General features: G+C 42.2%; 1 protein-coding gene across 1 annotated transcript in view; it reads left to right on the top strand.

Annotated features, from left to right (window-relative positions):
• LOC121271494 (F-box only protein 47-like) overlaps positions 1–13,878 on the top strand; it is a 42,931-nt gene that overhangs the window by 15,169 nt on the left and 13,884 nt on the right. The window contains exons 5-9 of the mRNA XM_041177477.1: positions 1,333–1,441; positions 7,624–7,800; positions 10,600–10,602; positions 11,307–11,450; positions 13,374–13,516. Coding sequence (XP_041033411.1) covers positions 1,333–1,441; positions 7,624–7,800; positions 10,600–10,602; positions 11,307–11,450; positions 13,374–13,516 — 576 coding nt within the window. The remainder of the gene's footprint in view (positions 1–1,332; positions 1,442–7,623; positions 7,801–10,599; positions 10,603–11,306; positions 11,451–13,373; positions 13,517–13,878) is intronic.

The following is a 13,878-nucleotide window of genomic DNA, read 5'->3' as shown; positions in this document are numbered from 1 at the left end:
CTAGATTCTGAATGTTCTGATGGACTAGCTACAGGGAATTCTGCTGGAATGGCTGTGTATTCATGGGGCACTGTGCTTTTTCATGTTATAATTATTTATTTTTGGAAGCATAACAAACTGATATAATAATGAGGCCCCAGGTTTATCCACACTGAAACATTTTAAAATTATGCACTAATAGATAGCCTATTGTCCTTCAAAAATGACAAGGATACTATTTGTTCATGACTTTATTTTTATTTGATTTTTATGCCTATCAGGGCATATAGCGTGTTACTGCTAATGAATGGAACACATTCCAACAGACAGTCTATGCTCATGTGATGTGCCTTGAGCTCCCCCCGTGCCATTTAATAGGGTCGAATCTTCCGAGGAGTGGCATTCACTGAGTTTGCCATTCCGCTCCTATTTACTTACCCTGCACTGGAGCTCTAAATTTCTCATCCGGACTTCTGAACTGGGCGTCCTGAGAAATGTGGAGGGTACCTGCTCCTGGAGTCCTTCCTTTGTAGTGCAGGAGCGTGCACCACTTTTATGCCACGATTTGGCGTATACCTGGAGGTTTAAATGTCACAAAACCACTTTGACAAACTACAGAGAATGTAAGTGTGTAAGGTAAGGTGAGGGGGTAGGGTTGGTCAGGAGGGGTTGGGGGTGTGGCGGGGTTGGGAGCGTGGGGGGATAGTCAGCGAGCGTGGGGATTGGTCTGGAGTGTGAGAGGTACTTGGGGGATGGTGGGTTGTCGGGGAGGGTTGGGGGAAACCAGTTGGGGATGTGGGGGAATTGGGTTGGAACTATCCAAAGTCACCAACTTTAAATCAGAGCTTTAGAGGGTTCCGGATGAGGGGGAATTGCCTAACGGAAGTTGAAACTTCCCCGGTAATTCCCGCAGGTTTCTTGCATTGAGACTTTCGCGTGATTCCCCCAGTGCATCTTCCAGGGTACCTCTGGGTTATAACCATCTGGAGACCAGAAGACCTGAGCCATTATTTTCCATTTCCCGCCTGCAAACATTTTACGTCCTTCGTAACTTTTATGCTACCCTTTAGTGTTGAATTGGGGCAGTTTTTGTTTTGCTTCTTACCCATTGGAGTCATGTGAGGCATGACTTGAGCAGAAGAGAAAATTGGAGGGAGAGTTAATTTACCAGCTCCTGTTCATCCTCCTGGATGTTTATATAGGGGCTTTTTGTGGAGAAGTAATCCTCCTATTGTGAAATTGGGAGAATTTCTGAAGGAAAGAAAGCAATCAAGTAAATTAATGAAGAAAAGTAAAGAGAACTTTACATTTTGTTTTGCTTTGTAATACATATTTTCTTCTGCCTTCCTGCAGACTCTTATAGCAGGCTGGGATGAGCTGGAGTGCCACCGTGTGTTTAATTTTCTGAATGAAAGTGCAAATCTGCCACGGAAAATGCAAAGTGTGGTATGCAGTAGACCAGGTAAATTGGTCAAAATTACAATGCAGCAGACAAGGCCAATCAGTAAAAACATATTGCAAAACATGGTGTACCTGTAAATTGATAGAGGTGTAATTTTAACTAAGCTAGGTCAATTTATGTTAGAGGGAAATGCCTGAGAAAAACTGCTAAGCCTGACAGAGCTATACAGTTGAGAGAAAATATTAGAGATTCAACCATTAACAGCAATTTGCTTCAGTGAACATGTCATTCCAGCTCTGTCTGTTAATTCAGCACCCATGCAATGCAGGGCTCAGCAATTCTTTGCAGCCAGAAGCCCTAGCGAAGTCATCAAAACCAATCACTGTTTAAACAAAAAATAATATGTACAGACATTGATGAGTCAGTGGATAAATGCACTCTTGGTGTGGTTCTAAGTCATACAAACCAAAAAAGTCCCAGGTTTGATCGCTGCTGTTTAGTTGAAGAACTGGCCTCTAGCTGGGCCAGCAGTTGACCTTATCAGCCCTGGGTTGCGGAGGAAGAAAATTTGCCATTGTTCCTGCTGCTGATCGCTTTCCAGTGACTTGAGCTTTTCTATATGATAAAATAGCTTGTCAACACTTACATACAAGGCTCACACGTGAAGAATTGACACTTGGGCAAAATTGACACTTGGACACCAACAAGAGGCATGCACTTCAAGAAAAGAATATATGCGTGTATACAAAAATAATAGGATGATAAGTTCAATGCATAACCTTTTGTAACTATTTGATTTTTAATAAAGAGCCTGACGATTAACTCCTTTTTAAGAGGGATGTAGAGTCAAATGGGATTCATGGTCTAGTTTCAGTAGTAAAACACTGATAATATTTAGCTGTAAATTTTCCAATTGCTTTATGATTGTGATAACTGAATTAAAGTAAATGGCTCCATAAGGTTTGAAAATAAATAGGTTGTTATCAGCAATAAAATAAATGATTGGAAAACCTAGACTTACCCTTAAATAAGTTTGTCAGATGCAGTGCTTTAGTTTTGCCACCAGAGGCTGCTGCGATATTATGTAAAGTTATTTAGTTGTCAAGTGACATAAAAGCTTAAAGTCTCTGTGCTGTCTCCTTTTCGAGGGAATAACATATCAGCCTGATCATATAACTGCATGGAAGAGCCTAAGCTGTGGGGTTCCTTAGAGCATTGATGTGCTGTGCAATGGACCGATAGGACTAACGTTTGCATTCCTGTGATTTCTCACATGGTGAGTTCTGATCTCCATTCCACTGCTGATGGAACACCAGTAGGATGTCATTGAAAGTGGAGGTCAGGTTTTTCTCCAAACATCAACCAGGTGGACATAACAGATCTGATGGCACTGTTTCAAAAGAAAAGGGGAGTTCTCCCTGGTATTCTGGTCAATATTTATCCCTCAACCAACGCTTAAAAACAGATATAAAAACAAAAAACTGCGGATGCTGGAAATCCAAAACAAAAACAGAAACAGAAATACCTGGAAAAACTCAGCAGGTCTGGCAGCATCGGTGGAGAAGAGTACAGTTAACGTTTCGAGTCCTCATGACCTTTCAACAGAACTAAGTAAAATTAGGAAAAGGGTGAAAAATAAGCTGGTTTAAGCACCCCCCCTTAAACCAGCTTATATTTCACCCCTTTCCTAATTTTACTTAATTCTGTTGAAAGGTCATGAGGACTCGAAACGTTAACTGTACTCTTCTCCGCCGATGCTGCCAGACCTGCTGAGTTTTTCCAGGTATTTCTGTTTCTGTTTTTGCCTAAAAACAGATTATCTGGTTGTTATTGTATTATTGTTAGTGGGAGCTTGCTGTGTGCAAATTGGCTGCAATGTTTCCTAAATTACAATAGCGGCTATGCTTCATAAAGTTTATGCAACAAGCGGTTAGAATCTAGAATGCACTGCATGAGAGTGTGATGGACGCAGATTCAATTGTGGCTTTTAAAAGGGAATTGAATAATTGTCTGAATAGAGAAAACTTGCAGGGCAATGGGGAAAAGGTGGAGAGTGCGACTAGCTGAGTTGCTCTTGCGGAAATCCAGTGTGGACACGATGGGCTGAACGACCTTTTTCTGTACTGTAACCATCCTATGATTGAATGATACTTCATTGGCTGTTAAGCATTTGGGATGTGTTGAGGTTGTGAAAGGTGTAATATAAAATGCAAGCCTTTTTTTTCTTTATCTCATCTTCTGGACCGTGCACAGTCCATTTTTCGCGAGTGAAATCATTGTATCCATCAGAAAAAAACTGATCTGGCCTGGAGAGGGGAAGGGAGTTTATTTCTGGCACACAACAAAGCTCTCTATCCACACAGTACCTCTCATGTGTTTTATATGTCCCATACACAAATAGCAGTTTAAATGTGTTTTAAAATGTTCTCCCTATTTTTGGAATCTCCTGTGCATCATACTGTTCCTTGCCATTTAAGGACATTTAAATGGCCAGGTAGCTTGCTTCCAGGCTTTTGCTGATGCTGCTCTTGAGCTGATTGTTAAAAGACGAGGACGAAGCAGCCAGGAGCTCACCCAATTTCCTTCTGGCGGAAGTGCCTCGTGTTTGCTTTGCATCTTTGCCACTAGCATATCCCTGCTAATAGCAACTGACTATGTAAGGAAACACAGTTGCCTACCTTCAACCTACCTCTGTCTCAAATCACAGTAGAGCAATCTAACACTACTATTGTGCTTTTGTTGATGAGGTTTTAAGCAGCAACAAAATTTTGCAGTATTACAGAGCATAAACTTGCTTAGTTAGTTAAGTTCTAGGTAAGGTGATCACCTATTAGCTCAAAAAGACTAAAGAATTTGTGCCTATATTTTAAAGCATTATTTTGTATGCTGATAGGCATTTGGATATGACTTTTTAAAATTCTTTTGCTCGCCATTTTCAATTTAAAACAAGTCTACCAGTGATTTCTCTGGAACAAGGGCCCCCAGCTCTTGCTTGGCATTTTAGAATCATGTTCTGGTCTGCTGTGAGTAAGTCTGGGTACTGGAGTTTAGTGTAACCTAACCATTTTCAGGTTAATTTAAGTTACATTCATTGTAACAAGCTAACAAGGTCAAAACGCCATTTTGTGCTAATACTGAGATAAGAAGCCATTTTGATATTGTTAACCTTTTACAACAATATTATGAAGCAGCCACTGACTAGCAACAGATGATTGACCAAATAGTGTACCTCAATTAAGTTACATTTGAAGGATAAGTAATTAATAACCAGTGATTAATTAGAAGTCACTTTATGTTATTTCTGTATTTATCCATTAGCGTTTCTTCTGAGAAAATTAAAGTGCTGTAACAACTGGGAAAGAAATGGGATAAGCCTTGGACTCCCTGCTTATCAGGACCACACATTGTTCTTGATTGTTGAATTTGTCCTAATGAATGGGACTCCTGTGAAAACATCAAGATAAGAGACATAGTTTAAAGGAAAACATTGTCTTAAGTTTAAGACAATGTTCGTAATTAGCTAGAACCAATGGAGTTAACTCTTGGCACATTATTGACAAATTATAGACCAACTAGCCATTTTCAACAACTGGGCTAAGGTAGGCTTACAACATCTTTTGAGTGTAATGAAAGGGGCTGCGGGAACCATCTTTGTGTACATCAAGTGTGGAAGAACTAGTTTAGATCTTTGGGTATAGTTGAGTATCCTATCAGCGCGAAGGTCGTTTCCAGTAAACTTCAGGGCAGATGAGTAGTTAGTACTGGGACTGGTTCAGCAACGGATTGCCTGCCAGTAAAATTCCCAGGAAGGTTAGTGCTTCTCGGAGGCAGTGACTGTTTCTCTGTCGGCGTGAGGAGTTCAAGTTGTTGTCCTCTTGGATTGATCACCCATGGAGTTGGTAGAGTTTCATTGATAGGTGTACTTTACTTATATTCTGCCCCTGTTGGTTGATAAAAATTCAACTAAAATTTGCTTATAATCAATAAGCTTCGATACTATTTACTAATGTGGTGTCTGAGTCTTTGCCTGATGGTTATATCTCTGTCGAATTCAAACCGTTTAAAAGGGCAATTTGGGTTCCAGTATTAGGCAGTGCACAGCTAAATTGGAACGGTCTAAAATAACAAAGACCCCCTTTTATACTTGTAACACTGCTTCTGTGTCACTTTAAACATTATTCTGTGTTGTATGGAAAGTAAGATCTGCTTTAAAAAAAGCTATTGCTGTTACTCAATAATACATACAAAGGGCCAGATTTTCAAAGGGGGACCTGGTTTGGGCGGGACCTGAAAATCACTTTCCTGACGTCTTCTTGGGATCCTAATGCAATTTAAAAGGGCTGGTGTGGGCAGGGAACAGGAAACCGATGTTGCAAATTAAGGGCCTCTTACACTCCATAAGGAGCTTGATAAGGGGCCTGTTAGGTGCAGAATTGAAGTTTTAACGTTTATTTTCACGAACCTGAACAGCCTGGTCCATGTTCGTACACAGCTGTCAGGTTCACCATTGGCCCAATTAAAGTTTTCATGGCTTAATTTTTTACCTGCTTTTCCCAAGACCCACTTATGCCAATGCTAGATCCTTTCATGGCTCCTTTCAGAGCTGTCCACTCTGCTGGCTCACCAAGGAGCTGCCTGCTCTCTTTGGTAGCCCCCAGAATGATTGCCACCTTCCTTTGCCACTGATCCCAGGTTGGCAGCTCCAGCCTTCAGGGGGTGCTTGACGCCACTGCTTGGGCGCTAGGCTCGCCTCTTGGCCAATTAGGCCATTCAAATTTAAAAATAGCATACAAAAGTTATGCTGCTGGGAAATGGGGTTGTTGCAATTATGAAGTTTATAAGAATGTAATGTTTTGGGACTGTGCCTTTAATTTAGGGCAAAATGAAGAGAGTCGTGTGACCTGTTCTGTAGTCTGCCTGACAACAGACTTGGGTGAGGGGCTGTTAAAGATTAAAGGCCCAGATTATTTTACTGGGAAGAAGATACAAGGTGCTTACACTTGGAAACAATGGCAGCAACCTGTGTGCTAACAGTGAGTGATTGTGAGACTACAATGCCCCAGAAAAGTGTTGAGAATATCATGTTGTAAACAGTGTGCTGTAAGTGGTATATATACTTCCAAGTTGGGATCTCAAGGATAGTTAATCAGTATTTCTACTTGGATACAAGGCCCAAGTGATTCACTTTAGCTTTGAGAGGGGAATGGCCTAAGATATCCCTGAAAACGTAAAGACAAGGTTAGTTTGCCATGATTTGGGAGAGCAGCTATGGTTCACCAGGTCGGGGCTCGCATTCAGATCGTAAAGACTGAATTCATGAGGAGTTAAAACAAGGCTGGAAGACTTGCTTCGCTTGCGCTAGAGGGAGAATCTCTGGCGAGGGGGAACCTCACTGTGAAAGACAGTTCTGAGATTAAAAGTTTCCAGGCTGAGAAGGGAAAAGAACAAAAGTAAACCCTTGGGAGCTAAGAATCACCTTGAGCTGGTTCCGTGAGAATTGAATGTCGACTTAAAGGCCAATATAAAGTGTATTTGTGAAGTGTGTTTTCTATTGTGCTAAAAGATAAAGGGGAATGATCTGTTTTGTGGTTTAAAGTACCGCATTAGTTGCCTACAAAGATAATGTTTAGTCAATATTGATTTTAGACTTTTGTTTCAGTAAAAGTCTTAAATGTGAAGTCTTGTTTTGTCATCCTTTTAGCTATTAACTGGAAGTTCAAATTTCTTTTTAAAAGCTATCGGTCTGTACGAAATCATAACAGGGTTGGAATCTGGAATTCATCTGGGTATCGGGCTCCCACCCCACTTTGAAAATCAGCCCAGACTACCCGATAACATTGCTATTCACAGTTATTATTTTCACCACATTTATTAGTCTCACTATCTGTTTTCCTTCTTTATCATAAGGAGTTGGGGAGAAGAGGGATAGATCAGGAGAGCAGGAGGGATTACATGTTGCTTTACAGAGCAAATTGTAAGAATTTTCTATTCACTAACACATATTGTAGACTCCTAGTTGTATCAGTTATACTTAGAGGATATACAAGTCTCCTTGTGTTAACTTTTAAGCCCCCTGTCCATTTTCTTGTTCCTGTGTCTTTCCGTCTACGTCACCAGCCCAACAAATCCACGCAGCCTGATATTCAGCCTGATTATTCTGGTGATCTGAATCCCATAAATAATGCATCTTGGTGTTGGGATTTATAGAATTTCGACAACTTTTTGTGTTGTGCTTGAAATAGGTGCGACTAGAAAGCTGGAGCTACAGATCCGCCTGTTCTACCGGCGCGTTCTCTTAGATCACTGGGAGCACCAGTTCGATATAGCTTTCTGGTTGACTCGCATCCTGAAGCCATGGCCGATGGTGAATCAAGCAAGACTGTTGTACTTACTCTATGGGCCTCTGTCCCTCAGTGATGGTAAGGATTGGCATAAAACATTTATCCAATTTAATATACTTTTGAAAAATTAGTTTTCTCTCATTTTTTGAAGTGCCTGACTCTTGCTGAAGCAGTTTTGTGGGTGCAGGCAAGTTTCTAATACCTCACTCAAATGATCATTCTTCATGTGTGAACCCCCTCAGTAAGTGTGTCAATCAATTGTGATGAGCACCATAGGGCATTCCCCCATCCATTTCATAGCCTATTGTGTGAGATATAAGTGTGAGTATATTGTGTGAGTACCCCATGGTACTATCTCAGTAAGAATCAGCACTTTTACTTGTAAACAAATGGTTTGGCCCCAGTTGGAGTGTTATATTCAGTCCTGGGCACCATGCATTGTTGCGGATGTGAAGGATTTGGAGAGAGGGTGCAGAGAAATTTACTAGAATGATTCCAGGGATTAGGATTACATGGTGTATATAAAAAGAAAGAGGGTGGCTAAAGTGAACGTGGGACCCTTGGAAGATGCGACTGGAGAATTGATAACGGGGAACAGGGAAATGGCAGATAATTTAAACCAATATTTTGCATCGGTCTTTACAGTGGAAGTCACTATAAACATCCCAAAGATATCAGATAAGCAGGGAGCTAATGGGAGGAAAGATCTTGTAACAGTCTCTATCACAAGGGACAAAATATTTGACAAACTGCTGGGACTAAAGGCAGACAAGTCACCAGGACCTGATGGCCTGCATCCAAGGGTTTTAAAGGAAGTGGCTGCAGAGATATTGGAGGCATTGGTTGAGATATTCCAGAACTCATTGGATTCTGGGAGGGTCCCAGTGGATTGGAAAACTACTCATGTGAGGCCCATGTTCAAGAAGGGAGGGAGACAAAAAACGTGAAACTATAGGCCAGTCAGCCTAACATCTGTAGTTGGGAAAGTGTTAAAATCCATTATTAAGGAAGAAATAACAGGACATTTAGAAAACTTAATGCAATCAAACAGAGACAACATGGTTTTGTGAAAGGGAATTCACATTTGACAAATTTGCTGGAGTTCTTTGAGGGATAACAAGCAGAGTTGATAAAGAGGAACTGGTAGATGTAGTGTATTTGGATTTCCAGAAGGCATTCGATAAGGTGCCACATAAAAGGCACAAGATAGGAGCTCACGGTCTTGGGGGTAACGTATTAGCATGGATTGAGGATTGGTTAACAGAAAACAGTCGGGATTAATGGGTCTTTTTCAGGTTGGAAAGACGTAACTAATGGAGCGCCACAAGGATCAGTCCTAGGGCCTCAATTATTTACTATCTATAATAATTTGGAGGAAGGGGCAGAGTGTAATGTATCCAAATTTGCTGATGACACAGAAATAGGTGGGAGGGCATGTTGGACATAAGGAATCTGCAAGTGGATATAGAGAGGTTGATTGAGTGGGCAAAAACTTGGCAGATGGAGTTTAATGTAGGAAAGTGTGAGGTCATGCACTTTGGTAGGAAGAAGCAAAAGGCAGACTATTATTTAAGTAGAGAGAGACTCCAAAAAAGTGCAGCCCAAAGGGAGATCTGGGTGTCCTTGTGCATGAAACATATAGGGCAGAATTTTTCCATCGGCGAGCTAGGGGCGGGGCCCACTCGCCAACATGAAAATGACGCGGGATGATGTCGAGGGGGAATCCCCGACGTCATCTCGCCCCATTTAAGTATTCAGGAAGGTGGGTGGACAGCAAAATCAGCAGTCCGCCCGCCGACCTGTCAATGGCCGCTTGAGGCCATTGACAGGGAAGTTAAATCAATTAAAGACCTGCCCGTCCAACCTTAAGGCTGTTGGACAGGCCAGGAGCTCCAGCGGCAAATAGAGAAAACATGAAACCTCATTCACTGGCGGGATGAGGTTTCATGTCGGTTTTAAAAAACTTTGATAAAGTTTCTGTGATATTTATTAACATGTCCCATCTCATGTGACATTGTCAAATGTGGGGGACATGTTAATAATTTTTTTATTTTTCTACTTTTAAACTTTCAAAAACTTGCAGCGCGCTCCCTGAGGCAGCACTTAGACTCAGGGAAATGTGCACTCTTTCGTGCATATGCGCGAAAGAGGGCACTCTGGCAGTTGGGGAATTACCCACCCCCCCCACCACCACCCCCCTGCACGGGAAGCGCATAGCGCTACCTGTGGGTGGCTCACTGGGCGGGCCTTAATTGGCCCACTCTCTTAAAATGGCGGTGGGGCCTGTTTCGGCGGCGGCGATCGGCTGCCTGCCCGCCCACCACCAAGCCGGTGGGGCCTGCCCGCCCATCAAGGGCAAAATTCTGCACATAAAGTTAGCATGCAGGTGCAGCAAGTAATTAAGAAGGCAAATGGAATTTTGACCTGTATTGCTATGGGGTTGGAGTTTAAAAATAGGGAGTCTTGTTACAACTGTACACGGTGTTGGTGAGGCCTCAACTGGAGTACAGTGTACAGTTTTGGTCCCCGTATTTAAGAAAGGATATACTGGCATTGGAGGCTAGGCTGATTCCTGGGATGGAGGGGTTAACTTATGAAGAATGGCTAAACAGGTTAGGCCTTTATTCATTAGAGTTTAGAAGAACGAGGGGTGATCTTGTTGAAACGTACAAGATTCTGAGGGTGCTTGACAGGGTAGATGTTGAGAAGATGTTTCCACTCGTGGGGGAATCTTGAACTAGGAGACATAGTTACAGGATAAGGGGACACTCATTTAAAACTGAGATGCAAAGGAATTTCTTCTGTCAGGGTAGTGAATGCCTGGAATTCTCTACCCCAGAGAGTTGTGGAGGCTAGATCACTGAAGTATTTAAAGAGGAGGTAGATAGATTTTTGAAATATCAGGGAGTTGAGGGCTACAAGGAGCTGGCATGAAAGAGGAGTTGAGGCCTGGGGCAGATCAGCCATGATCTTATTGAATAGCGGGGCAGGCTTGAGGGGCTGAATGGCCTACTCCTGCTCCTATTTCTTATGTGAGATTGGAGGAGCAGGGGTTGTTCTTCTTGGACAGGGAGGGCTGAGAGGATATTTGAAGGAGGAGCTTACAATTGGGAAGGGTTTATAGGGTAAATTAACGTGTCAGTACAAGAACCAGAAGTAGCTTGAGGGAAAACCTTTTTTCACACGAGTGGTGTGAATTTGGAGTGTACTGCCTTTGAGAGTGGTGGAAACAGATTCAATAATAGTTTTCAAATGGGAAATGGATAAATGAGAGAAGAAAAAATTGTAGGGATATGGGGAATGAGCAGAGGAGTGGGACTAACTGGATTGGCCTTCGAAAGATTTGGCATCAAATTCATGTACCACATGTCCTACATGCTGTACTATTCTATGATGCTTTTCGAGTTTTTTTTTTCCCTCATGAAGGTTCATATTCATGTTGGGCTACAGTGTCACATACATATATTGTGATCCTCTAGTACACTCAGCATTCTTTTCCTGAATGATGAGTCTTATGACGTCAACTATTTTAAAGGTGCTTTATGAATGCAAGATGTTGTTGTTTGTGTATCTTTCATTCTCAGGTCAGATCCACTGGCATCATATGACCCAGTTACCTGCGAGCGAGGACAGTATTAAGGGTATTGCAGCAGCGGTTAGATTGTTACATGAAAATGCCAAGGAATGGACAGCTGATGACATTTTCACCTTGTTAGAAGAATTAGCAGGTAACTGCTTTTTATAGAAAGCCTGAAAAATGTAAGAGAAAGGAGAGACTGTGAGATGTGATGAGTTCCACAGTTTTGGAGCCCTGGGGTAGATTGAGTAAGACTAGTGGATGATGCGATGACTCTCAGTTTCATTTAAAAAAAAACAAGGCTCAACGTAGCATTCAGTGAGGAGAAATATAGAAACAGATGTATAAGTCCAGGCTTGGAAGAAGCAAGATAAGTTCATTCAGAAACGCACTGACTGGTATAATAAGTAAAATTGAGATAGCGGCAACATCTTATTGAAATGTACAAGATTCTGAGGGGGCTTGACAGGATAGATGTTGAGAAGATGTTTCCATTAGTGGGAGGAATCTCGAACTAGGAGACATAGTTACAGAATAAGGGGACACTCATTTAAAACTGAAATGCAAAGGAATTTCTTCTGTCAGGGTAGTGACAATGTTGTGAAGGAGAGTTAAGAGTTACTGAGGGGAAAACAAATTGAATGACGGACTGAAGAAACTAAGCTTGAAGGCATCCTAGAGATAAAGTTTATGGTTGACATTTCTATAATCCCAGAAGCACAGGGACCATAATATCCTGTAGAGGACTTGATCATCCATATCTATAAGTCTCTTTCTAATCTTCAGTCCTTGTTGATAACCAGCAGCTATTTTTTCCAATGTATTGATCAATCAAACATGGAATGTTGTTGATGGAAGCTTAGGCAATGCACCCAGTACATTGTCTCTAGTTATAAACCTCTAGTTCAACTTGGCACGCTAACTTTGCACAGTGTGCTCTCTGCTGGTTAGAAGAATTGTCTGTGTACCAGCCTTATTTTAATGCATAAATACAATGGCCTGAATTTTCAGCTCGACGGGCGAGCGCGATCAGTGGGCCCGGGAGCAGTTGGGAAATGGACCGCTGACCACGATTGGACCCCGACCGCGATTTCATGCTGACTGGCCAGTTAACGGTCAGCCAGCGTGAAGCACGCGCTGAAAAGCCCAGCACTGCCGGGGTGGGGGCGGGAGGAGGGCAGGTGATGATGCCACTGTGGGTGCGGGCGAACGTGGACAGAAATTTCCCTGAAGACAGAGAGCTGCCTCAGGGAGCTGAAGACCTGAAACACAGGAAATAAAGTTTTTTTAAAATCAGGAAAAGCATCGCAATCAGGCACCTGAACATATAGATTATAAAAATACTGTCCACAGATTTTATCCTGTCCTTGGATGAGGTTTGCTGAAAAATTTAAAGGCTGACTGGCCGATTCACCCGTCCGCCAACCATGAGGTTGGACGGTCAACGTAAAATGACACACAATTGCGCCGTTAACGGGCTTAATTGCCCTCTTAATTGTCGGCAGGCACACTTCCGACTGTTGCACTTGCTCACTGATTGCGCGAGCACGGAGTGACTTCAGGACGCTCGCCTGACGTCATCGCATGTGATTTCACACCCGATTTGATCAGGTATGTGCCCTCCTGATCAGCGTAACATTCAGCCCCATGGGGGTTCAGCCCATATGTAATGGTACTGATAGCTCCCAGGTTTGATTCATTGTATGTGCTAAGTTGTTGTTTGGGTCAGTAATGAGAATGTTACTTACAGTTGACCTTGGCAGGCTTGGATTAAAAAAGAGACGACAAAAGCCTGGGTTTCAGATCCTGAGTTATCGCTGCTAAAAAGTACACTGGTAAACTTCAGGCAAAGATAGGATGGAGCTTGAATGTGATGCCTCAAGAGTTCAATAGTCTTCTCACATTCAGTATCTAGACTTAGACAGGAGAAATGACCACTGGGGCAAGGTAGTCGGCTGATGCTGCTGAACATGTACCCAACAGGAGCTTATGCCTTGAGGAAAAGAGGCCTGAAAAGAGGAGAAATTTGAAAAATTTTAGAAGAGAGTGATGATGGAGTCTGCATCTATTCCAGGTTTCCCTCAAGAGTGGCTCCTGGAGAACAGTGCTCGCCTTCTGATTTGTTGTGGGAATAACATGTGCTTTACGTTCCTGGCCAATAAAGCTGTAAATGGGAGGCTCAATGAACTTGCCACACTTATTGTGTTCCTGTCTTTGGTGAGTAGAATGAAAATAACTGAATCAAGTTCTATTAGACATGGGAGAAAATATTTGTTATGGTCAGGTATCCTCAGGCTATTGCAGTTATGGATGTAACTAAGCTGATATTTTTCAACTCATCTGTCCTTGTAAAGTGTTTTTATTAAGGGGATAAAGGCTGGCTAAGTGCAGTTTGGAGAGGGGGAATGGAAATAGTTATTAAGAAAGATTATGAAAATTAAAAGTGGGCTGAAAAGTAGTCTCAGAGCCCCACATTCCAAACCATGGCTTGGATGCCTGCAGGATTTAAAAAATCAAAATTGTAAAGCCCAGGGTGTTAAGACAATTCTTTCCTTTTACAACCGAAATTTGAGTTTGGA

This window comes from Carcharodon carcharias, chromosome 31 (genome assembly GCF_017639515.1).
Source record: "Carcharodon carcharias isolate sCarCar2 chromosome 31, sCarCar2.pri, whole genome shotgun sequence".
NCBI lineage: Eukaryota > Metazoa > Chordata > Chondrichthyes > Lamniformes > Lamnidae > Carcharodon > Carcharodon carcharias.
Note: the sequence above shows the minus strand (reverse complement) of the source record. Positions and strands in the feature narration are given on the sequence as shown.